The sequence below is a fragment of the Python bivittatus genome, unplaced genomic scaffold (assembly GCF_059951505.1).
Source record: "Python bivittatus isolate LINGU-HERP-01145 unplaced genomic scaffold, Pbiv_v1 ctg000680_np1212, whole genome shotgun sequence".
Taxonomy (NCBI): Eukaryota; Metazoa; Chordata; class Lepidosauria; order Squamata; family Pythonidae; genus Python; species Python bivittatus.
In genome coordinates this window covers 7,499,331-7,525,661 of record NW_028277095.1, presented here as the reverse complement: position 1 = coordinate 7,525,661, position 26,331 = coordinate 7,499,331, and the positions used below count along the sequence as shown (strand labels likewise).

General features: G+C 46.4%; 1 protein-coding gene across 1 annotated transcript in view; it reads left to right on the top strand.

Annotated features, from left to right (window-relative positions):
* The first annotated feature begins 627 nt into the window (after positions 1 to 627).
* Positions 628 to 26,331, top strand: part of PROM2 (prominin 2) — a 42,482-nt gene continuing 16,778 nt past the window's right edge. The window contains exons 1-12 of the mRNA XM_088151974.1: positions 628 to 856; positions 10,639 to 10,688; positions 11,405 to 11,607; positions 12,627 to 12,747; positions 14,631 to 14,694; positions 15,745 to 15,834; positions 17,304 to 17,503; positions 18,551 to 18,625; positions 18,720 to 18,783; positions 20,455 to 20,614; positions 22,676 to 22,828; positions 23,107 to 23,230. Coding sequence (XP_088008100.1) covers positions 628 to 856; positions 10,639 to 10,688; positions 11,405 to 11,607; positions 12,627 to 12,747; positions 14,631 to 14,694; positions 15,745 to 15,834; positions 17,304 to 17,503; positions 18,551 to 18,625; positions 18,720 to 18,783; positions 20,455 to 20,614; positions 22,676 to 22,828; positions 23,107 to 23,230 — 1,533 coding nt within the window. The remainder of the gene's footprint in view (positions 857 to 10,638; positions 10,689 to 11,404; positions 11,608 to 12,626; positions 12,748 to 14,630; positions 14,695 to 15,744; positions 15,835 to 17,303; positions 17,504 to 18,550; positions 18,626 to 18,719; positions 18,784 to 20,454; positions 20,615 to 22,675; positions 22,829 to 23,106; positions 23,231 to 26,331) is intronic.

The following is a 26,331-nucleotide window of genomic DNA, read 5'->3' as shown; positions in this document are numbered from 1 at the left end:
ATGGGAGATCTGAGCCATCCCAGCTCATCCCCCCCCCCCCGGTTCCTCTTCTCTCTCTCAACTGAGTCGGCTGCTGCTATATTCCTGACAACCCACTTAGCCCGTGGGACCCGTGGGGATGAGTGCAGCAGAGGGGCAGAGACACAAACTGGGGACAAGCCCTTGAATGGCTCCTGGGGAAAAACCCCAGCTTCGCTCTTTCCTCCCTTCCACCTAGCGTGGCTGCCCCACCCTGCTCCATCCCACAAGCTGGAAAGCAGCAAGAAGGGCCTTGTCATCAGGAGGCATCAAACTTGTCCGGCCGGTTTTTGTGTCTCCCCCCCCTCCCCCCATACTTCCCTGGAAGTGCTTCAGCAGGAGGCAGACTTGCTCAGCTGACGGTGGAGAAGCACCCGGCAGAAGAGGTCCTGAGCTCTCTTCTTCTTGCTGTCTTCTCCTGCGCGAGCTGGACTTGGGGCTTGGCGAAGAAGATCTACGGGCTGGAGAGGGCTGCTCATCCAATTGGCAGGAAGGAAGACAAAGGCCGTGCTGTCGCCAGGGTCCTCTGCGTGGCTGGAGCGTCTGGGGACCAGGCCCACTTGTGAACCAAAGCTAGCCTTAGACCCTGCTGGAGTCTGGGACTCTGGAATGGGACATGTGCTCCTCTTCTTCCTGGCCTTTGCCTTTGTCCACCCAGATTCGGTCCACTCACAGCAATGCTCTGCAGGAGGAAACCCTCCGTTGATTCTCCAGTTTGCCGATGTGGGTGCTGACCAGAGGATTCCTGCTCAACACCAAGCCCCCAGACCTCTGGATCCCCTCTATCACCTTGTCCAGAGTTACCTGGATGTGGTCCAACAGAACCCTTTCCCCACAGGTAAGCCACCATTCTTCTTGTTGATAAGCCCGGTATGAATGCTGTGAATTGGGGAGAAACAAATGAACATGGCTTTGTGCCCTCACGAGCGGCTTAATGAAAACAAATGGGCAAGTAAAGCTCTTCCTAGCATGGAGATAAACATTTGTCACCTGCTAGAACCTGGAAATTGCTGGTCTGAAAGGTACAAGAGGAAGATCCCTCTTCCTTCTTTGCTGGGGAGGTGACAGGGGCCAGAATGTATCTACAAACCCTTTGAGAAGCCATTTCTGTGGGCACCTTCTTGATCAGATCCAGCTTGCTAGCCAGTTCTTCCCTACCTCGGAGAAGACCATTCTAGACCAATTCCTTCTCAGACTGGCTTGTACTTTGCTCTACCTTGCTATCTTACAGTTTCCCAAATAAGCCACAAATGCCTGGGTTCAAATGTCAGGATGAGCCAAAACCTTACAGATCACATTAGGGCTGAGTGCAGTGTGTGAAATCAACCTGAGAATCCTTTGTCCGGGTGGTTTTCAAGATTTTCCTCCAAACCCCCCAAAGTGATATTTGTATTCTTTCTCCCCCAAAACACAAGCATTCTGCAGACTTCATTATAGGATTTTACCCCTAGGAAGCAGTGGGAAATTTTTAACTCATTTAAATGTAGCTAAGCTTCCTTCACTCGTTCCTAGCGCTTATCAACCATCTTTCTTTTCTTAGTTTTGACACTGGGCAGAGTTATGTGTGCAATTATAATCAAATATATATTACAAATTAATATTGCAAGTATTTAATGATATACTTTTTAAGTCATACCTAAGCCAGCGGCCTGTAATGATAGACTTGGCAGGACAGATATGGGTTAATTAATGAAATATTTCAGAATATTTAAAAAAAATATTATGTTCCCAGACAGTTTGGGAAATATATTATATTTGCACATCTAAAAGTTTTTGCAACATTTTGTGTTAAGGATAGAGCATGAGGCGTTAAATAATTCAGTCTGATTTTTTTTAATGATTGGGGGAAGAAGAAAACTTGGATCTGTATTGTATATTAATATCCATATTATATTGTGTCCACACACACAAAACAAATTATTTTTCATTCTCTTTCTATATTCCCAACATCATGGGGCTGAGGGACCATGAAAAGTGATAGCCTGGGAGCATCACCATGCTATAAGTTCTCATGTATTCATTTAACAGATGTTTTAACTGGCTTTTCAGAATAAAATAAAACCCAGCACAAAATACTTTAAAATGCAAATAATCAACATATGAAAATAATGAAGTGGGGATGGGTAATCCTTAGAAATCAGAAGGTGTGCCAGTCATCCTTGGGGAGGGCAAGGGACACCATGAGTGGGACAATCATGCCAAGTCACACACACTGAGGGGTCAAGGTTTCTGGGCTCTTTGTGAAGCAGTCCTGCTCTCCCACTCCAACTTTTCAAGGGTGCTGCCATGTTACTCACCTTTGTTATGTAACTTGTGGGGTGACCTCCATGACCTCCAGTTGCTGGAAGAGTTTCTGCAGCCAGAGGAGGCCCCAGAAATGTACTGACATGTTTTGATGAGCTGAAAGGAGTCACTGTGTCCCTCCATGAGGCAAGCAGCATTGCCTCCACAAAAGAAAGACCTTCTTGAGATAAAGTAGAGCAACCTACGATTTAGGTCTTGGTTGGAGGGACCTCTGAAGTCCTCAGAAAAGGGGATCTGAGGACCACAGGAGGTCCTGGTGTCTCAGGTTGTCTAGCTTAGATAAACATCTTAGGTAATTAACTCTGACAATAGTTGCCTTCTGCCACTCCATCTGCTACTGTCTCATCCTCATTTCCATATTGAAGTCTTACTTAAGAGTAGAACTTGCACAAGGGCTCCAGAGAGGTTTGGAGAGAAGCCCAATATCCTGCCCCAATCTTCCATTGCCCCTTCCATGGTGAACTTACAATCACAACAGAAGGTGGATCTCTGCTTTGAAGGAAGCCTCGTTCATCTCTGTCTCAGAAGAAGCAGCAGTCAAGTTTGCTCTTGGAAGCCCCTAGGAGATTGTCCTCGCCTTCCTTGAGCCAGGCTAACCTTTGGCTTCCTTCTCAGATGGGAAACTGGAGGAGGAAACATTCACAGGGAGATGCCGTATCAAGTTTGGTTTAATGAAAGGGTGGGCAACTTGGGGATGGGGCGGAGGCTGGAACTGTGCTGAAAATTTGGCGGGGGGAGGGCCAAGGCTGCAAGGCACAGGACAGTGAGGCAAAAAGGATGGGTTTGTATCATAGATATGGCCAGGGCTGGGGCCATTCACGCTAGGGAGGTCGAAAATGTCAAGATGGCAGTTGTAGCTGTGCCATCAAAGTCCTGCCCCTTCATTGTTATGGGCTGTATTGCTCTACAGCAGTGTTTCTCAACCTCAGCAACGTTAAGATGTATGGACTTCAACTCCCAGAATTCCCCAGCCAGTATCCTGCTGGCTGGGGAATTCTGGGAGTTGAAGTCCATACATCTTAACGTTCCTGAGGTTGAGAAACAATGCTGTAGAGTCATAGATGTGAGATGGGCAGCCATAGGAATCATTTCATTACAAAAATATTGCATGCATTGTGATGCCCATAAAAAGGGAGGGGCTTCAATTGCATAGTTGCAGATGCCATATCGGCTTTTTGTTCACCCCTCCCTCCATCATGGATGCTTTCTATGCCCAGGGTGGGGGCAGCATTATCACCTGTGCCTCTCCAAGGAACCTGAGATGCAACCAAGAAAGATCATCCAAGCTTCTTCTTTCTTCCATGTAACCTTGACCTTATATTCTCTTTCCATCCTCTGGAGCACCCTGAAGATGCTCTTAGCTACACCGATCTTAGGGAATCAGCTGAGATGGCCCTGCTTCCTCCTCCCCATTTCCTTTGCGCTGTCCTCCAGGGCTTTGGGCAATGGGAAGGTCCAGTTCTTCCGAAGCGGGCTCTGCTCCCGTACCCACAACTCGCTAATCGGATCTGGCTTGGAAATGTGGCTTGGAAAGAAGGATCAGCCCAATGAACGGCTGCCAGGAGTGAGCTTCCCCGGGTCATGGCGCAGCCCTGCTACCTTATCAGCTGTTAGGCAGGCTTTTTCAGTGACAGGTTTAGCACCCTTTGGAAAGAACGCTAAACTTGTGAATAAACAAGTTATTAATTTATTTTTGAAGCGTAGACGGATGCCCAATTGCGCGGATCTGACTCTGGGCAGTGCAGCTTGACAAAACAGTGGAAAATTCAGATACATTAAAATCACAACAACTACCGTTAACAGGTGACTGTGAATCGCCATATGCACAACACTTTGCCAGGTGGGATCTCCTATCATCCCTGAGAAGCTTTTGTGTGGTGCAGGGGGAGTTTGTTTATTTATTTATTTATTTATAAATCAAATTGATATCACCGCCCAACTCCCCCACAAGGAGGGACTCTGGGCGGTTCACAACCCAACAATTTAAAACCAATAAAAACATAAATAATACAGCATAAAATACAATGATTAAATATGATAAAACCCAAGCGATGGTGATATTATTTCAGCCTGTGACCAGATAATATTGGTCAAAGGTAAGACTAGGGAACCAGCCATCCCCAAAACTGACCATTCCCATCCCCACCCCATGCGTGATGACAAAACCAGGTCTTCAGTTTTTTTCTGAAGTCTAAGAGGGAGGGGGCCAAGCTCACTTCTGGCGGAAGGGTGCTCCAAAGGGCAGGGGCTGCTGCAGAGAAGGCTCGCCTCCTGGACCCCGTCAGATGAAATGCTCTTGCAGACGGGGTCCGTAGCATGCCCTCTCTGCAGGACCAGGCGGGACGGGTTGATGTAACGGGGATGAGATGGTCCTTCAGTTCCCGCTTGGCCCAATGCGCAATCTTGCCTTTGCATGCACCTTCCAGCTCTTCAGTCATGGACTGTGCAATGCACCCCTCTTGTACAATGTGCAACCACCTTTGCACATCATCAGCTGTTGGGCCTGAATATAAGGGGCTAAAACCTGGAGTCTCTGGGTCAGGCCTAGAGAGGGGGTAATCCTTGGTCGGGAGATGTATAAAGAAGAGAATCCTGGATTCCAATATGCATCCAGCATTGGCACGCACATTTCAAATGGGGCTTAGCATTTTTCTCTTTCCCTGCAACTAAGGTCGAAGTCAGATGATATGCTGAGATAGCCGGACCCTCACAGGTGTTTTTTTTTTTTGTAGAATGGAATCCATCAGTTTTTCTTGAGTCAGGTTTACCAATAACAAGCAACCAAGTCTTGCCAGCTCTTGCTTGTTGTTTTTCTAGCATTTGTTCCAAAATCAAAATATTTATCCACTCTGTTTGCCTCTCCCTCACACCCACTTCAGTCAGACTGGAAACCCCTAGGTTGTGATCACGTAACACAGGTAAGCAGGTTGGCTACAAACCTCTTGCTGTAGGTGGTGCATCAGCTGCTAAGCTGGATTTGTTTTAACCGGGGTGTGTGGGTGTGGGTGCGTAGGTGTGTGGGTGGGTTTTAGCATGTTCTGCAAACCCAGTTAGTCTCTTTAGCTAGTTAATGGTACAATGTGCTTTCTGAACCTAGAAAGTGGGTTAACTCAGGAATGTTGTGTGAATGCCACTATTCTTAGGCAGGACTTTACGGCAGCAGGTCTGAATCCAAAAGGGGGTCAGGTTTGGAAGCAAGAAAAGTCATCCATGCTCTAGCCCCAGCCGTCCCGGGACCCATCGCTCCCTCCTCCTCGGACTATTCTCTCTTTTTTGCTGTCCTGTCGTTGCAAGGAAGAGCCCCTTTCTCCCAACTCAGCATGGGAGTGAATGAAATTACAGAGGGGGTGGGAGGGGTGTCATTAACCTCCTGGGGGCCACATCTGGAATTTTGGGAGGATGTGATGGGTGCCACCACAAAATGGCTGCTGCAGGAAGCGTGGCGATTCACGCAGAGGCTGCCCTTACGGGCACGGGTAGTTCCCAAATTCTCCAGCAAACCGGGACCCAGCAGGCCAGGGGGTCTGCAGAGAGGGGGTCTGCAACACACCTACAAAATGGGCAGGGCTTGTATTGCACGGTTGTGGTCGTCATCTGGACTTTTTTGACCTCCTCTCTCCAGACAGCCCCAGGAAAGGGGTCTCTACCATGCAGTGGGAACTTGGTGAGGCCCAAAGGCCTGGAGGTGAATCAATATGATTGTGCGTCTTTGCAGCATAGGTGCTTCCTATTTCTTTGGATTTCTTTTCTTTTTGGAAAGTTACTTAAGGCAGAGAGCCAGGTAAGCTGCAGAAGAGAGATCCAGGGGCATACGGGCTCTAGTGTCACACGCTTCCCTACCCAGTCTTTCCTCTCCCCCTTGAACCTCCAATGAAGGCCATCTCTGGTGCTGGATATGGAGCGTTTCTGGACTAGAGGGCAGGGGTATTGTACATTACAACTTTTGTGGGTCCTAGGCCCTTTTGCCCCTTCATGGATCACTGCCTTGTTGTGGCGAAGGGGCTTGTGTAACTCAGTGAAGCCATGAGCTATACCGTGCAGGGCCACCCAAGACGGACAGGTCATGACAGAGAGTTCTGACAAAACGTGGTCCACTGGAGAAGAAAATGGCAACCCACTCCAGGATCCTTGCCAAGAAAACCCCATGGACAATGTTAAAAGGCTAAAAGATATGACACCGGAAGATGAGCCCCTCAGGTCGGAAGGTGTCCAATATGCTACTGGGGAAGAGCGGAGGGCAATTCCAAGTAGCTCCAGAAAGAGTGAAGCGGCTGGGCCAAAGCCGAAAGGACATTCAGCTGTGGATGTATCTGGAAGCGAAAAGAAGGTCCGATGCTGTAAAGAACAATATTGTATAGGTACCTGGAATGTAAGATCTATGAACCAAGGCAAGCTGGATGTGGTCAAACATGAGATGACAAGATTGAACATCGACATCTTGGGAATCAGCGAACTGAAATGGACAGGAATGGGTGAATTTAATTCGGGTGACCATTATATCTACTACTGTGGGCAAGAAACCCTTAGAAGAAATGGAGTTGCACTCATTGTCAATAAGAGAGTGGGAAAGGCAGTAATGGGGTACAACCTCAAAAACGACAGAATGATCTCAGTGCATATCCAAGGCAAACCATTCAATATCACAGTCATCCAAGTCTATGCCCCAACCACTGATGCTGAAGAAGCTGAAGTTGACCGCTTCTATGAAGACCTACAACACCTTCTAGAACTAGCACCAAAAAGATGTCCTTTTCATCATAGGGGATTGGAATGCTAAAGTAGGAAGTCAAGGAGTAATTGGAATAACAGGCAAGTTTGGCCTTGGAGTACAAAATGAAGCAGGGCAAAGGCTAATAGAGTCCTGTCAAGAGAACAAGCTAGTCATAGCAAACACTCTTTTCCAACAACACAAGAGACGACTCTACACATGGACATCACCAGATGGTCAATACCGAAACCAGATTGATTATATACTTTGCAGCCAAAGATGGAGAAGCTCTATACAGACAACAAAAACAAGACCAGGAGCTGACTGTGGCTCAGATCATGAGCTTCTTACTGCAAAGTTTAGGCTTAAATTGAAGAATGTAGGGAAAACCACTAGACCACTCAGGTATGACTTAGATCATATTCCTTGTGAGTACACAGTGAAGGTGATGAATAGATTTAGAGGATTAGATTTGGTAGACAGAGTGCCTGAAGAACTATGGATGGAGGTCTGTAACATTGTACAGGAGGCAGCAACTAAAACCATCCCAAGGAAAAAGAAATACAAGAAAGCAAAATGGCTGTTTGATGAGGCTTTACAAATAGCTGTGGAAAGAAGGAATGTGAACAGCAAGGGTGAAAGGGAAAGATATAAGCAACTGAATGCAGATTTCCAGAGAATAGCAAGGAGAGATAAGAAGGCCTTCTTAAATGAACAATGCAAAGAAATTGAGGAAAACAATAGAATGGGGAAGACTAGAGATCTCTTCAAGAAAATTGGAGATATCAAAGGAACGTTTAGTGCAAAGATGGGCATGATAAAGGACAAAAAAGGCAGGGACCTAACAGAAGCAGAAGAGATTAAGAAGAGGTGGCAAGAATACACAGAAGAACTATACAAGAAAGATCTTAATGTCCCCGATGTCCATGCTGGTGTGGTCACGGACCTTGAGCCAGACATCCCAGAGAGTGAAGTCAAGTGGGCCTTAGGAAGCATTGCTAACAACAAAGCTAGTGGAGATGACAGTATTCCAGCTGAGTTATTTAAAATACTAAAAGACGATGGTGTTAAAGTGCTGCACTCAATATGCCAGCAAGTTTGGAAAACGCAACAGTGGCCACGGGATTGGAAAAGGTCAGTTTATGTTCCAATTCCAAAGAAGGGCAACGCCAAAGAATGCTCAAACTATCGCACAATTGCACTCATTTCACATGCTAGCAAGGTTATGCTCAAAATCCTACAAGCTAGGCTTCAGCAGTACGTGAACCGAGAACTACCGGATGTACAAGCTGGGTTTCGAAGAGGCAGAGGAACTAGAGATCAAATCGCCAACATTCGCTGGATCATGGAGAAAGCACGAGATTCCAGAAAAATATCTACTTCTGCTTCATTGACTATGCAAAAGCCTTTGATTGTGTGGATCACAACAAACTGTGGCAAATTCTTAAAGAGATGGGAGTACCAGACCACCTTACCTGTCTCCTGAGAAATCTGTATGTGGGCCAAGAAGCAACAGTCAGAACCAGTCACGGAACAACCGATTGGTTCAAAATAGGGAAAGGAGTACGACAAGGCTGTATACTGTCACCCTGCTTATTTAACCTATATGCAGAGTACATCATGAGAAATGCCAGGCTGGAAGAATCACAAGCCGGAATTAAGATTGCAGGGAGAATCATCAACAACCTCAGATATGCGGACGATACCACCCTAATGGCAGAAAGTGAAGAAGAACTAAAGAGCCTCTTGATGAGGGTGAAAGAGGAGAGTGCAAAAGCTGGCTTGAAACTCAACATTAAAAAAACTAAGATCATGGCATCTGGACCCATCAATTCCTGGCAAATAGAAGGGGTAGAAATGGAAGCAGTAACAGACTTCATTTATTTGGGCTCCAAGATCACCGCAGACGGAGACTGCAGCCATGAAATTAAAAGATGCTTGCTCCTTGGGAGGAAAGCTACAGCAAACCTAGATAGCATATTAAAAAGCAGAGATGTCACCTTGCCGACAAAGATCCGCATAGTCAAAGCTATGGTTTTTCCAGTAGAAATGTATGGCTGTGAGAGCTGGACCATAAAGAAGGCTGAGCGCCAAAGAATTGATGCCTTTGAACTGTGGTGCTGGAGAAGTCCCCTGGACTGCTAGGAGGTCAAACCAGTCAATCTTAAAGGAAATCAACCCTGATTGTTCATTGGAAGGACTGATAATGAAGCTCAAGCTCAGATACTTTGGTCACCTAATGCGAAGAGAGGAGTCTTTGGAAAAGACCCTGATGCTGGGAAAGATGGAAGGCAAAAGGAGAAGAGGATGGCAGAGGATGAGATGGTCAGATAGCATCACTGAAGCAATGAGCATGAAACTGAGCAAACTCAGGGAGGCAGTGAAGGACAGGAAGGCCTGGCGCGATGTGGTTCATGGGTTCACGAAGAGTCGGACACGACTTAATGACTGAACAACAACAAAGGCCCTTTTGCCATCATGGGCCCCTCCTTTCCTAAAAATAATAGTATTTAAAACCATATTTTATATGATTTTCAATATGTTCTTCGTATTTCGACAGGGAAAGAGGGAGCAGTACAGTAAATAACAGATGATATGTATATTCTGTAATAGTGGTCAGTTGTGGCCCATTCATTATAATACCTGTTGTGTGTCATCACAGTTCTTAAATTTCAGAACGCACCCAACACCTGTAGGTGACAAACAAGATCAAGAGTCTGATGTTCTCATGTTGTGTGTGTCTTGCCTGTTTTTTTACGAAAAGGCCCAGAAATCAATAAAGACTTCTTAAAAGGCATGGAAATCAATGCATATTTCTTAAAAGGCAAGGAATTAAATAAAGACTTCTTAAAAGGCATGGAAATCAATCAATCAATACTTCCTAAAAGGCATGGGAATAAATAACGTCTACCTTTTGTGGCCCTCGGTGCTGTGCCTCATGGATAAGTCAGTCCTGCTAGAGGACCCAGCAGCTGATCCTGTGGTCTAGCCTGGATGCAGAACTTCCACGTGGACCTCAAGAGCCACCAAGCTACGGAAACCGAAAGAAGCCCTGAACTAGGACAACCTACCACCCCTTCAAAGATCATTATATTCAAAGTCCTACAGGAGGAAGGATACATTGCAGGCTGGATGGGTGTGTGTGTGGTTTTGTGTGTGTGTGTGTGTAAAAAAGGAGGTTTCTCTTCTTCTCCACAACGTAGAAAGATGCTGCTCTGGCTGGTTTGGTGCAAGATGCTAGACTAGCCTCAACAGGGCAGGAATCCAAAGCAAGGTATTAATTAAAGCCTAATGACAAGATTTTCAAAGCTCGTAATTATGGGGGAAGTGGAACAATTGATCCCCCAAATCAATGTCTGGGATGTGACCCTGCACAGGAAAGGGTCCTCCGCTCCTGATGTGAGGCATCCCTCCCCCAGATAATGAAGTCTAAGTTCCAGCTTATTAGATTGCAGTTTTAAACACAGACTGATTAGAGAGTTAATCCAGCTGAATTCTGTTTGACTCTTTCTGCCATCATAAATAACCGCTACTGCTCCATCTACTGTGACAATATTTAATTCTTCTGCAAAAATAATAATAACAATAATAATTGTCTTATTCCACAGAGCTGTTGAAGGATGTCCTGGCTGAGCCACCAACTGCTACAACTTCTCAGGTGAAAAAGTGGGCTGGGGCAGTGGAATTTCCCATTCTCCTTCTTCATGGGTCTGTGTTGGCCAGTGTTTGTCAACCTTGGCAACTTGAAGCTGCGTGTTGAAGTTGAAGCCCACACATCTTCAAGCTGCCAAGGTCGAGAAACGCCGGTGTTGGCTGTCACAGCTCAGCATCTACAACAGTCCTCCCTAATCTCTCCAAGTGCTGGGTTGCATCTCCCAGAATTCCTGGATAGATGTTTGGAAATTCTGCAAAATATACGTTCAGCACACCTGGGAATCTCCCAACTTGGCTGTCTAAGAATTTTATTTGCAAAAAATGACTTGGGCCTGAATGCTGGGAAACAGATGAATGGGAAATATCTGACTGTGTTGATATTTAGCAAGCATTAATAGTGGGTGTGGGCTGGGTAAGGGATAGTAATTGAGGAAATTGGCAGGAAAATATTATAATGCAAGGCCTGGAATCAGCCCTCAAATTCTATTTAATGAAGTCCTTTCTGGCAGAACTGGATGAGTATTTATCCTTCCGCTTGTCCCCTACGCTAACAAAATGCAAGGCATTTGCGTATCCTTTTTCTCCAGGATGGACTTTTTGCAATTAAAAAAAAAATAGGGATGTGATTTTAGATCCACAGCATTTAAAGAAACAGGTTGGGGAGAGGGGCAAGAGAAACCACTCTCTGAAGACCTTTTTTTCATTGTCCTTGCCCATCAGATCCTTAAGTACCAAGCAGGATATGTTGCTTGTGCTGCAATTGCGGTTCTCTATTTTGTGATGGTGCCCCTGGTCGGACTGAGCATTTGCTGCTTCCAGAAACACCGGCGCTGCGGCGGACGGATCAAGGCCTATCGTCGCTCCCTGCTCTGCCAGAGGAATCTTCTCATGGTCTGTCTGCTCTTCACCACCCTTGTGATCCTGTAAGTGAGAGGCTGGGCCAGATCCTGGCATCAGGGCCCCATGGTGGGATGCTGTTGTCCCCATAGAGATGGGGGCAACAGGAAGGTGAACCAGTACATGAATCCTACAGAGATGCTACAGCTATAAATTCAAAGCCAAGACATGCTATTCTGGATACAGGAAGAGCCAAGCTAAATAGAGGTCATGGTGTAAAGTTTGTGTATATAGTTTTTTTTAATATATTTTTGATTTTTTAACTAAATCCATGTGGATATTTATATTTTTAACTGTTTTTGAGGTTTGATTTTAATGGTGAGCCACCCAGAGTCACCCTCTGGGGGAGATGGGTGGCATATAAATTTAATGAATGAATGAATGAATGAATGAATGAATGAATGAATGAATGAATAAATAAAGCAGTGTTTCTCACACTCCGTAACTTTAAGACATGTGGACTTCAACTCCCAGAATTCCCCAGCCAGCATAGCAAGATTTTGGATGATCTCAAAAGCATGCTGGCTGGGGAATTCTGGGAGTTGAAGTCCACATGTCTTAATAGCAGCATCTTTCTTTAGGGGCTGCAGGTCGGAGACTGGAGCTACAGAGTTTGAAAATGTCCCAGGGTTTAGCTCGGCCTTAGCCGGATTTGAACCCAAAGCAACAAGATGGAGTTTCCTGTTTTGGACCTTTGAGGTCTAGGTGCTATGGGCTTCTGAAGACCAAGACTGCCATTTATTTATACAAAAAATTGTTTGCCACCTGCTTCAGAGGCAAAGATGGTTTACACTACCACCCCCCCCCCGAGCAAAACATATATATGTTAAAAATACTGGGTGATTACTCTGATTGAGGACCTCTACCCTAGAACATCTCTGACAGATGACCAACCAGCCTCTGAAGACCTCTGGCTCTGGGTCTAGGGTTTAATGGCTGTACCAGCTCCCATGCAAGGGGATCTAGTGGCATGTAGTCTCGATTTCCTACTCGTGTGTAAAACCAGTCCTCTGTTTCCTGCAACGTCTATCCCATTTTCCATCAGGGGAGGTGTTATCTGTGCTTTTGCTGCCAACCAGACGGTGAAAGAAGAGATGGACCCTGGTGCCCGAGATGCACTCAACACCTTGCAGGCTTTGAGGAACCATCTGAATGGGATTCCACGAGTGAGTTGACTCTGAAAAACCCGGGGGGGGCAATGTGTTCAAGGACACGGCACACGTTTTCCACTGCATGCCACAACTCAGGGCTGTGAAGCTGTGTTCACATCTCGTGGCTAACCAGGTCAAACGAGACTGGAAGGCACCGGGTTGGGAAAAGGGCCACTGACTGGCACTGGCAAGTACAATTTTTTTAATCAGGAAAAAAAAAATCATTTGGGAAAGTTGGGAGGATTTTTTAAAAAATGTTTTTACCCTTTGTTAAATTTTAATGGGAATATTATCGTTTCTTGTTTGAGCTGGGCTTTATAAAGTTATCTTTAGAAAATGGATGTTTTCTAAAGATAACTTTATAAAGTTATCATGCATCTTTCGTGAAAAAAAGATCTACAAATGGTCATTAAAATTGTGGATTTTCATTTGGGCTCCAACATTAAGCTGGAAACAGGCATTTGCCAGGGAGGTCAATGAAGTCAAGATGTCAGCCGCAGTAGCACAGTTTTACTCTGGATGTGTAAAAAAGGGGTGAAGTTTCAGTTGTGTAGTTGCAGCTGACATCTTGACTTTTTTGACTCCCCCCTCCCCTGCTTTGCTGATGACACCAACTTATTCAGGTTGGTTAAATTAGAAAGTGTCAAGAAAGATCTCTAAAATATTCCCCGGGATCCACCCTGGAGAATCAGGAGTCAATACTAATTGACGCAACTAGGTTAAAGCCAACAATCCTGGCCCCCTATATGGTGATCTGGTGGAAACTGACCAGGATCTGTGACCAAGTGTGACGTTGTGGTTTTGGAAAAAGCAGATTCCAGGCTGAAGATAACTGGGAAAGGGTTCAGTCGTAAAACTGAAAGGATGAAACTGCCTTGGGCTGAGTGTAATCATTCACTCCATTTATCATCAAGTAACTTCAAGGCTTCGAGGCAAACCATTCCAGAGCAGAAAGGATCAGGGGTGTCCATGGTGGTCAAAAAAGTCAAGATGGTGGCTGTTTTCATCCCCTAAAAACCAAGCAGAGCTTTGACAGCTACCTGGCCACACGTTTCGCACACCCGTGAGAAAGCCCACTTCCAGATCATTCCTAAGTTCGGGGATCCAAAAACGAAGCTTGTTCCCCCACGCACAGAGCTTCAGGGCTGTGCTGAGCATTTCTCCAGCCCTTATTCCCAGCGTCACATTGTCGCCATGACAATCCCTTCTCTTGGCAGCGTTTTCCAGGCTGCACCCCCCTGGCAGCTGCAAAGCATGGGGAGGGGGGGGCAGCGGGTCGGGACAGAGCCTCATTATGCCAGCCGCTCTTTCAGTCTTTGCTGCAAGAGTTTTATTGCACAAAGGAAGGCTTTGAGAGGGGAAGAACGGGGGGGGGGGGGGGGAGGGCTCAGGGGCTGCCAACTTCTGTTTCTCCACGTCAGGACATGCTGCCTCTGGGGGAAGAAAAGGGGTCAGCCCCACGGCTCCAGGAGCTCCCATTCTGCCTCCCAGTTTCCCATCTAAAAAGGCTGGGATGGGAAGGGTGTATAAGGGGGCAGCCATGAGCCACCAACTAGCGCATTGTTTTTCAACCTTGGTGACTTTAAGATGGGTAGACTTCAACTCCCAGAATTCCCCATCCAGCATGCTTTTGAGATCATCCAAAATCAGCTAGCGGTGTCCCTTGCTGTAGGCCACACAGGTAATAAATGGAGCTAGATGTCCAAGTGTGGACCCTTCCCAGAAATGCCTCAGTTTGGGGGAACATCAGGCCAAGCTGCCTTTTGCAAGAATCCAAACCAAACACCCAGCGTGGTCTCACTACAGCTCAAGGCTTGTGCTGACCGGGGGCTGATCTGGGCCCTTTCTGGCTTTCCCTTTGGCTGTTGGCAATTGACTCTGCTCTCCTTCTGCAACAGGGGCTTCGGCTGACTGTGGAGCAGTTCAGGGTCCCCCAAGGGCAGATCCTCAGTGACCTGAACAGTAAGTCCTGTCCTCTTCTGCTGTAGGTGCTCGGCGAGAGGCTCAGCACCTCTTCGCCTTTGTGTTTCCGAGTTAATCGCCTAAATGTCCCACACGTGCAGGGCAACCCAACTGCGTCTGCAAAGAGAAGTTCAGGTGCCTTCAGAAGGGAGCTGCTTACGTTTGGCCTTGAGGGAATACATCTGGGCCGAATGGGGAGAATGGTGATATGGGCGCTCGAGAGGATGAATAACTGCAATTTGCCCTTTCCCAACTCTCAGCTTGTACTGAAAGGCAGCAGCTTTTATGAGCTGCAGCTGACGCAGCTGGTGAAGAGAGCCCCGGCTCACGACGGCTTGTGCCTTTCAATAAAACGCCTTGTGTAGCTGGGAAAGGTACTAGCAGGCTCTTTCCGACGTTTTGCTACCCCAGACTAGCACGGCTCTCCTCCCGCAATGTAGTTCATCAAGACCGCAGCAGACGCCCCGCCCCAGAATACTTTTCCAATCCTGCTTGTACCTGCCTAAAAGCGCCTTCGAAAAAGAAAGTCTGCTTAACTCCAGTCAGACAAGTCCACACTCTGCCACCGCATAGTATGTTAAGAGAAAAAGAAAAGAGTCATTTCGGTGGAGGGATCTGCTTCTCTCGGTAGGAACAACGGATCAGATTCCCAGGCTTAAAAACAAAGCAGGAAGCCGTCGCTTTTTTCAGGACTGGCAGAATTTTATCTCTTTTAGGAATGCCCCAATTAACGTTCATCAGGATGTATGGAAAATGTAAATGGCCTGCTGTAAGATTGCTTCAGGGAGTACAATGTAAAGTAATAGCACTAAACTAAAAACAAAAAGTTGTGTAATTTCAGGCAATAGCTACAATCTTAAAGGCTGGAAACCTGGAACCTTTTTAGAAACATGAAAACGGATGTTCACTATGTATGCCGTGTCTCATCTGCCCGATACTCCAGAGATGAGCGTCTGTTTGGGGCAGGGGCTCCTCTCCCAGAGGGGAGACGGGTGGGAGGTACGTTTTTCCCTGGGGATGTCCCTGGGATTTCACGGCTGTGCCTTGCAGATGTTAGCTGGAACATCGGCAGCACCATCCACTTTCTGCTCAAGGAAACTGTGTATTCGGCCATGGCTGCCATAAAGGGTAGGGTGCAAGGTAAGGAAAAGTTTTACCTCCTGCCGCTTTCTTTCTCTGTCTCTGTCTCTGTCTCTGTCTCTGTCTCTGTGCAACACTGTATTCTGTGACAACTGTAATGGGAAGAAGGAATAACCTTGAGGGACAGGAGGGAGAGCCGCAACCAAGACAGCAGCCAGATAAAAGAAACCTGAGTCCGGGCCAGAACTGTAACCTGAGAAAGTGACTCAGATGAGCCCCTCCCCAGTTCTCATGAAGATGAAGGGAGGGAAGGGGGAGGTGCATTCAGACTTGCAAGATTCGGCTGCCATAACCTTATAATAAAAGTAGGATTAACCTGCATGACTTTGGTTTCCTAGTCTGGTCTACTTTGGAGGGCTGACAGCAACCTAGCCTAACCCAATGCCTCTAACTGGGATGGGTTGAACAGCTCATTAGGTGGGCTAGGAACTCTGGGACTTGTAGTTCAACACATCTGGTGAGCACCAGGCCAAGGAAAGCTGGTCTGAGGTGTCCGTACAAGAGATCACTCATTGCAGCACCTTCTGCTATCTTATTTGATCGGGACGCATCCCAACCTGTGTGTTGAGCAGTGGAGAAATTTCAGAAAAATGGATGAAGGGGCTTGAGCAGCTTCTAATGGGAAAATATTGTAGCATCTTAGATACTTCTTGGAAGGAGGACAAAAGGAGATGTTGTACGGGGATATAAAATCTTACACACTTTGGAAAATGTGGGCAGAGAGCCCGTTTTCAAGTCTCTGTCTCATTTGCCACTTGGAGGCATTCATTAAAACTCTAAGGAGAGATTCCAGACAGATAAATGGGAGGACAACTCAGAGTTAAGTTATGGAGTCTGCTACCATTAAATGTGGTGATAGCCTGGGGTGGTGTTGTCAGTAGCTATTAGTCTGGATCAGGGCTGCATATTACCTACTAAATCACAGGCCCACCCACGAAGAGCCAGATGGTAGGGAGTCAGGATGCCTTTCACCTGCCATCCCGTGCTGGTCAGATTCTTTTAATCCATCTGGCAGTGCCCCTGGGCCAGAGGTGTCCAAAAGGGAGTAAAACGTGCCAAGTGGCAGCTGTGGCCATGCCGCCAGAACTCTGCCCCCTTTTAGTACTTTGAAAACCAGAAGAGTGTGAGCATATGAATCAGGCCAGAAGCTTACCTGGTTCCACGCTGATCGTGAACTGGTCAAGAGAAGATCAGAACCAAGGGATGTATATGGTGGCATCAGGGGCTGGCAGGCTGCTTTGATATGGACACCGTGAGTAGCACCACTGTTTCTCCATGAATTTTGTAAACCTCGTTGGGTAATTGACCATCATTACAGATCATGGTAGCAAATTCTACAGGTGAGCCATAAACAACGTGGCCCTAAGAAGTAAAAAGTAGTAGAGGTTAGTTTGCTAGCATGGAATTTATTATAGTTTTGCATGAAAACATGAGGACATCCCAACGACTGTGTGACTTTTCTCTTTAAGACCTAGAGGACTCCCTGCACCACTTACACATGATCCACAGGACTGTCCAGACACTGATCCAGGACCAGGGTGAGCTGGCGTCAACGCTGAAAGATCAGAAGCAAAGCCTCACCTCTCTTCTGGAAGAGCCACGCTGCACTTACTGCACGGGGGCCCTAAGCAGAGCTCAAAATTTGAAGTTGGGGACTGACTTCCAAAAAGTAAGCTAATCCAGACCCTGGTTGCACCAGAATGGAAATGGTGCATCAGTCCAAAACCTCCTTGGAAAAATTAACCTGTTAAGGAGCGTGCTTCTGATATGAAACGGGCCCTGTTGTACCACTTCCTCGCCAACCTGGTGCCTCCTGAGCCTGTGGAAGCCCCATGAAGCTCCAGGGAGAGAGTCACTTGTCCAAATTGCAAAAAGTCATCAGATGCAGTGCAAGATGGCATGCTTGCTCCATGCTCCTAGTCCCAAATTTTGGTCCTGTTTCTTTTTTCTTGGACTACCTCTGCATCAAGCACTATGGTGTCCTACTCTTATTGGGAAGTGCAATTCCTGCCTCCCCACTTTTTCCAGGGTAGAAAATGGTAGAAGACTTCTGCCTAACAGCAGCACCTCCATAACAAGGTCCATGTTGTCACCTCCAACAATAACTGTTCCCTGGATGCAACTTGGATAAGAGCTCCCATCCCACAACTGTCAGTAGCAGAGGATATCTAAACTACTATTCTGTAAAACTAGGGCACAATTAGACAAGGTGGTTGGTGATTTTTTGAATGTGTGTTAAGGAGAAAGTGAGTCTCCAGTTAACACTGGGCAGTGCATTGTGGGTATGGTGGAGGAAGATGGTGGTTAACCCTTTTCCATCTTTTGAAATCCACTTGGTATGTGTCTCCTCATGGACCAAATAACTGTGCCGGGTGTGGATATGTAGAGGGTTAACATATCTGGGCTGCAAAGCTGCAGGTGACCACTAGAGGTCAGCAAAGAGACACAGAAAAACTCTATTTGCTGCCACCTAGTGGGCATCCAGAGTATTGTGCCAGATATGGCAACTCTAGATTTAATAGTGTGATTTACGCAGCTACATTTATCATTTAAAAAGAAACCTAAGACATTTTTGCTAAGCTTTATCTTAGGACCACCTTTGTTGTAACCATGAATGAAGCTCTGATTGCTTTCCAGGTCTATGCCATCTTATATATTGTTTGCTTTGATCTTGGGGCCCAGGGATTAGTCTTTTACAAATAATTTCTTTCTTCAGGTGCCTTCTGTTGAAAAAGTTCTGAAAAATTTGCATGGGCTACCTCAGACTAATTTCTCGGAAATGATTCAAAAAGTAAGTGAAGAAAAATTCTCAGGGGGATCTCCTTTGAGCAAAATGCACATTTTTCCTCTGATTTGGTTATTAAATATTTTTTTTACACTTCTAGGCCAATAACAGTTTCAACACAATTCCAGAGTTTACAGTAATGAAAATGGATGAAGTTGTTCAAGGTGAGTGAAGCCTTTCCAGGAAAATATGAGCTGCATTCACACAAGGGCATCCAGAAGGTATCAAAAAAGTCAAGATGGTGGCCAGGAGCACAGAATTTGAAGCCTTTCCCCTTTCTTCTGTACACTGCACTGCCTGTAGAAAGGGGCAGGGCTATTTTCTGCAGTTGTATTTGTTAATCTAGATTTAGGGTTTGTAATGTGAACAGTTAGTCCTTGTTTAGTGACCACAACTGGGACCAGCAACTCAGTCATTAAGCGAAGCGGTCGCTAAGTGAAACCACAACTGTGCTTACAATCTTCCCTCAACTTTCCTTTGCTTTACAGACCTGTAAAGGTTGTAAATACTAGGATTGGTTGCAAAATTACTTTCTCATCACTATCATAACTGTGAACAGTCGCTGTACAAAGCAGTTGCTAAAAGAGGATTGCCTGTATTCTTACATCTGATAGAGTACTATTTAGATCAGACAATTAGAGTAAGAACCAGCATGGGACCAAAATCTCATTTCAGTGCTAGTGCCCACACAATGCAGGCAATACAATAGTGTAGCATAGTAGCCAGTGGAGATCCAGATCCAAGTCCATCCTCAACTACAGAAGCCCACTTGGTGACTTTGGGCCAGACTTAATTTTCCAGCCTACCCATCTCACAGGATTATTGTCCCGGGTTTAAAGGAAGGAATGGAGTGCTGAGTATGCTGCCTTGAGCTTCTGAGGAAGGATTGGATTTAAATATCTAGCACGTAAATAAATCAGATAGGAAGACTCAACAATGTACCACCATAAGACCCCCGCATGGTCACTCACGCCCTGGTCACCTCTGGGTTGGACTACTGTAATGCGCTCTACATGGGGCTACCCTTGAAGAGTATCCGGAAGCTACAGCTGGTGCAGAATGCAGTGGCGCGGACAGTTCTTAATGCCCCTAGGAGGGCACATATAACACCGCTGTTGCGCGAGCTGCATTGGTTACCGGTTTGTTTCCAGGTCCAATTCAAGGTGTTGGTCATCACCTTTAAAGCCCTTCATGGCACAGGGCCAGGCTATCTGAGGAACCGCCTCGCCCTGGTCACTTCAGCCCGTCCCACTCGGTCCAGCAGAAGGGGCAGGTTGCAGACCCCACCGGTCAGGGAATTTCGATTGGTGGGGTCTAGGCAGAGAGCCTTTTCTGCTGCAGCGCCCGCCCTATGGAACATCCTGCCGCCTGAGGTGTGGTGTGCCCCCTCCCTCATGGCCTTCAGGAAAGGTATTAAATCCTGGCTTTGCCAGAAGGCCTGGGGGCCAGAGGGGGGCCCGCACCTGTGGAGATGGCTGGTGGGATGATGGGTTGCCCCCCCCCCCCAGCATCTTACAGATTTTTATAGGGCCAAAATTAGAGGAGGTTTTTTAGGGTATTTTTAATATGTTTTTAAATTATTTATGGTTTTTAGCCATCTTGGAGAGAACTGTATTTCTTCTTTTTTATTGTGAGCCGCCCAGAGTCACCCGTGGGGGAGATGGGCGGCATACAAGCCAAATAAATAAATAAGTAAGTAAGTAAGTGTAGGTGCTTGGTGGATGATATGGTGATCATGACCCCTGTGCATCATTTATGTGATGGCATGAGGACCGTGATGTCACTTGCCTGCCATGGTGGAGGCCACTGATCGTAACCCTTCACTTTCCTTGCAGACCTCAAGACGGACATTGAGAAAGCTGCCCAAAAGGTCCAGTTTGTTGCAGAGGACTTCCCCATCTCTGATCAGACCCGTCCCATGCATGATGCCCTGGTGAAGGCAGAGAACGTTAGCCGCCCTTACCTGAAGGAGGTGAAGCATTATGAGAAATACAGGTAAAACAGAGAACTGGGCAGAGCAGATATTTGGCAGGCAAATTCTCAGGGGCATCATTTGCTTAAAGAGGATCAGGGCGGGTGACGGAAAGGTGCTTCTGGAGAGTGCTGGCCATCAGTCACATTCAAAACAGTGGTCTCAGCAGAAAAATGACTGAAGGAAATTTAAAAACCCAGAAAAAAGGAAGGGAGGGAGGCAGGGAGGCGGGCAGGCTCAGGTAGAAGCCTTTAAATGGCATTGTAAGTCTTAAAAATTATGCACTGACTTGCATAATTGCACCACATAATTTTAGAGGGGCAAGAGGTGGGGCCTTCAGGAGTTCCATGCAAGGTTATTTGTCTGCTTAACAACTGGAGCATCCTGCTGCTTTCTCGTGGCATTCCAGCCGGCCTTCTCCAACCTGGTGTCCTCCACAGGGCTTAGATTTCAACTCCCCAAATTCTCAGCCAAGGAAGTAGAAGGACTTTAAGAAGCAACAGCTTCTGAATTTGAGCATTCCCCAACTGGTGTCCTCCCAGTCTGCTGGATCTGCCATTTGTGGCCAGCTTAGGAAGCCCAGGAGAAATGGAGATGCTTGGCTGGAGAAGGTGACCTATGCCAACCCTAAAACAACCAATGTGCAAGAATCAGCCAAACAATGATAGGCAGCAGGAGAGAATAAAGATACCTCTAGAGCAGGGTTTCTCAACTCTGTCAACTTTAAGATGTGTGGACTTCAACTCCCAGAATTCCCCAGCCTGGGGAATTCTGGGAGTTGAAGTCCACACATCTTAAAGTTGACAGAGTTGAGAAACCCTGCTCTAGAGCAACACATATCCCTTGAGAAGCAGTTCTACTCAACCTGGAGCCTTCCAGATGACTTCAGATGACTGGATAGGAATGATGGGAATTATAATCCAAGAGGTGTGGGGAGCAGAAGGCTGGGGAAACATGTCTATAGGCCATCTATCCATGCAGTGAAAAAAGCCATTTTTCCTGGAAAACATGATGGCCGGTCCTGACCCTATTTAGGTTTTATAGGTGAAGAAAGTCGCAGTCAGCCTTCTCAATCATTATTGCAACCTCTGATGCCTAAAGGAACCTCACTCCTAACATTTGAGGACCCCAGTGGGCGGAGCGGTAATAGAATATGGGCAGAGCCACAGCACACATCTGGCCAGCCTGGATAAAGAATGTCCTCTTCCCCTGGTGTTGGAGGAAAGGGGGAAATTTAGGAGGACTCCTTAATGTTTAAAGCAGATGCTATGCTTTTCTTGTGTTCCTTCCCTTAACCTGAAAACAGGCTTACAGAAATCATGATTGGACCAGGACTTTGGGCACTGCAGAAAGGGGGTTGGAGGATCAGGCTGGTCCTCCCTGTCCTAGGAGAAGGGCCAGGATTGAACAAACCATCCTGAGAACTTGTAGGAGGACCCACTGTCGATGCATAGCTTGTACATGAAAACCTTCTATTGACTACCCCAGTGTTGTCCAAACTTGGCCACTTTAAGAGGAGTGGACTTCAACTCCCAGAATTCCCCAGCCAGCCATGCTGGCTGGGGAATTCTGGGAGTTGAAGTCCACTCCTCTTAAAGTGGCCAAGTTTGGACAACACTGACTACCCCTGTTCCAAATACCTTTATATATGTACAAAGGTTTTGATTGATTGATTCTGTGCCATCAAGTCGTTTTCGACTCCTAGCAACCATGTAGATAGATTTTTGGTCCCTAACCTGGTCTTTCAGGTCTTCCAACATCGCACCAATTGCCAGTGTAACTGAGTACAAATGTTAAAGAGCGTAAATATTTTGCCCAGGGTAGCTAGAAGCAAGAGGGTCAAAAAAGTGAAGCTGGTGGCTTCAACTGTGTGCCCACAGATGCCGTCTAGACTTTTTTGACACACTCACCATGAATGCCATGGCTATATGACACCCCTTGCACCCACCCACCCAATTTAGCTATTTCTGGTTGAACTGAAAGAGAATGCCAAGTTTCTGGTGGATATGCTAAGCGTTGCCTTCAGAGCCATCAGCCTCATCTTATCTCCTGCTGATTCCCCATCCCTTTTTTGTCTTTCTCAGGTGGCTTGCAGGCACAATAGCATGCACAGTTATCCTACTGATTGTCTTCTGTAATGTTCTGGGCCTTTCTTTCGGCACTTACGGGTTGGTTGTGCGGGAGGATCCCAGCGACTACGAGAGCCGGGCTGAAGCTGGAGCCAAATTTCTTATCACGTAAGAACTTCTGGATGCCATCTCTATATCCAGATTTGAGCCACTGAGGAGACGGTTGAGGTTCTTCTACAAAAACAGAACAAAGAAACAAACAAATATGTTGGCAAGGAGGACAGGATGTGGCCATTTCTAGATGCCTGTGCCTAAGCAGAGGTGCCAAACGGTTCGCTCTGCCCAACCTTGCTTCCATGTTCTTTGGAAGGAGCAGCAATCTGGAAGGGGAAGTGGGGTGGTGGCTTTTCTCCCTCCCTGACATGTGTTTATCCATCTGATTACAGTGGTGTCACCTTCAGCTTCCTCTTCTCCTGGGTTCTGATTCTCCTGGTCGTTGGCACCTTTCTGATCGGGGGAAACATCCGAACGCTGGTGTGCAAACCCTGGGCCAATCAAGAGATTTACAAAGTGAGTTCATAGGCATGAAAATGAGCAAGTGTGCTTAGAGGTTGTTGGTGAAAAGGCCTGAGTTCAATGGAGCCTTGCTGGGAAGAACATAAGACATGAGCTAATGTCCAGGCTAAACCCTAAGGCAGCCAGTATGGTTGAGGGTTAAGGTGTCCCTTCCAACTCAGATTCTGTTATTTGTCCCACAGTTTTTGACTTATTTTGCATGACTCATTCTCTGAGTCAGGGAAAATTCAAGACTTCTTGTCTGAGGAGGAAAATCCACTGAGATGGGTCTCCCCTTCTTCTGCATTTCCACAAGGCATGACGCATGGGAATGTTTGCCCACCAGTGGTCTCACAGAAACAAATGCGACTCCGCAGAGCTCCAATTTATTCCAGTAAATTTGGGTCTTGCCCAGGGAGGATCAGTCATCAGGACTGAGCTTGACATGCGCCTGAGCATCAGACGGGCAGGTTTTAAAAAATGTAAAAAATGTAAATAACATCAGGTAGTGGGTGGTATTTAATGGGAGCAGGTTAAATATTCAGAAAAACCCACCCCTGAATCCCAGTTTATGGACAGGCCTGTCAGTGGGGAAAATTCACCAAGTATCTTTCACTTGGAAAAGCTCTGCTGAAGAGGAATTAATTAAAAAAAATTTTTTTTTAACAACCCTGTGTCTTAACATTTAACATTCTGCCTGATTTGGCCATCATTTTTTTCTTCACCTGCCACTGGTGTACATATTCTTTCTCCCATTTCCAAATTTCTGGCTGCAATCCTGACCCAATATCCAGGTCCATGCAGAAAGAGAGAGAGGAAAAAAGGGAATTTCAGGGGTGAGAAGGTCTGCTGTTTTTTCATTGCGGGAAAGGGACTTCAGAGAAGCCTCAAGGGGTGTCAGAACTATAGGTAGTCCTCGCTTGACGACCACAATAGGAACCAGAAAATTTGTTGTTAAGCAGGGCAGTTGTTTAAGCGAGTCGTGCCTGATTTTACAACCTTTTTTGCAGTGGTCATTAAGCAAATCACCATGGCCATTAAGCAAATTGTGTGGTCATTAAGTGAATCACACAATTCCCCATTGATTTTGCTTGCTGGAAGCCAGCTGGGAAGGTCTCAAATGGTGATCACATGACCCCGGGACGCTGCAACCGTCATAAGTGCAAGCTTGTTGCCAAGTGCCTGAATTGTGATCACGTGACTGTGGGGGTGCTGCGACAGTTGTAAGTGTGAGGACTGGTTGTAAGTCCCTTTGTTCAGCATCATTGTAACTTTGAATAGTCGCTAAATGAATGGTTGTTAAGTGAGAACTATCTGTACAGTTCCCAGAGTTCTCAGCCAGCCCACCCAGAAGGAGATGTAATCCCAATACATCTGAAGGATGTCTGGCTGCTATAGATGTCTTCGTGAGGCTGTGCAAGGGCTCAGAGGTGACCACAAGTTGTGACCAAATGTCCAGATGGTCAGAGCTCCACTGTTTTTATGCACATTCAATCATGCTGTTGTGGGTAACCGTGTTGACACCCCAGGACCTCAGCATTCTTGTCTGTGCCCAAGCCATTCTTGTGTTTGCCCCTTGGACGGTGAGATTCATCAGCAGATAGAAGATTATTCCCAATGCTCTGCATTAGCGGAGTTAGTTGCATTCCCCCATAGCTAGCTCCAAAAATCTGTTTGTTTGTTTATTTATCAAATTTATACGCCGCCCATTTCGCTTCCCTATTTTGCATCTGTCCTGGTTGAAAAGTTCCCTTTAAGAGATGGTGACCACACGTCCTTTATTATAAAGGACGGTCCTTTATTTCAGAAAGCTGTCCTTTAGATTGATTTCATTTAATTATTCATTTTTTTGGTTTTGCTCTTGAATTTTCCTTTGTTATAAACATGAACAATTTATACTTTTTCCTTTGTTTTTCCTTTAACAATTTTTCCTTTGTTATAAACATAAACAAGTTATAAACGTAAACAATTAAAACAGCGTTTCTCAAGCTTGGCCACTTTAAGATGTGTGGACTTCAACTCCCAGAATTCTGGAAGTTGAAGTCCACACATCTTATAGTGGCCAAGTTTGAGAAACACTGAATTATTATATTTTAATCCTTGTGAAACCCTTTCAGGTTTGCCCTTTTTTCAGCTTCATCCTTTATTTTTTTCCCAAGAAAATATGGTCACTGTACTTTAAGAGCTCCTGGACCTTTTCCTTCCTTCCTTCTCAGTAGAAGTTGCACAGACCAGTCGTGATGATGAATTAATTAAGTCTCCTTGGAGAACAGTTAACGCTTGTCCTTCACTGAGGGTGGGAGGGCCCAGTCGCTGCACGCTGCCTTTCAGACAACCCTGTTTAGAAACAGGCGGGTGCAGCGAGATGTAGGCCAGCTCATTTTATTTACTGATAAATATTTTGTGTATTGATTAGAATTACCTCCTGCCTTTCAGTCAGCAGGACTGAAAGCAGCGTGTGCGATGCTCCCTCCTGCAGTTTTCTCACAACAACCTGGTGAGGTTGGCTGGGGTGAGAGAGCAGGATGGGCTCAAAGTCCTCCAGGGAGTTCCCATGGCTGAGGGGGGCTTCAACCTGGACCTCCCCCCTCCTAGTCCAGCACCTTCCCCAAGGGGCCACATCGGCCCCCAGTACAGATGTTGGATTATTCTTTCATCTTGGCCAACTCTGGTCCAGACAAGCTCCAAAACCCTTTACCCTTGTAAAAACCACTGTCGAAATTGTTAAAGTTGGGTGTATCAGTAAGCAAGTGTGGGTGGGCACTCCCCCCCTTTCTTTCTGTGTCACACACCCACATGCACACACACATATTGTGAAAACCCATTTCCAGGTGCATAAAACTGTTACCTTCTTTTCTGGAGTGACAGCTTGCCCCTTTCTTTTAAAGAAGCTTCTGGGGCAAAGGTAAAACAGGGAGAGGACCTTTTTGAAGGTGAGGGTCTCTTTGCGAAGGGGGGTGTCCAACGCTGCAGCGGCCCAGGAACTCTTGTAATGAAGGCATCAGAGAGAGGTGGGAGTGGGATATCCTGGCCAGAAAGCAGAGATCAACTAGGCAAAATCAGAGCAGGCTAATAGTTGGATGGGAGACCACCAGGAAATCATGTGGCAGTCAGCT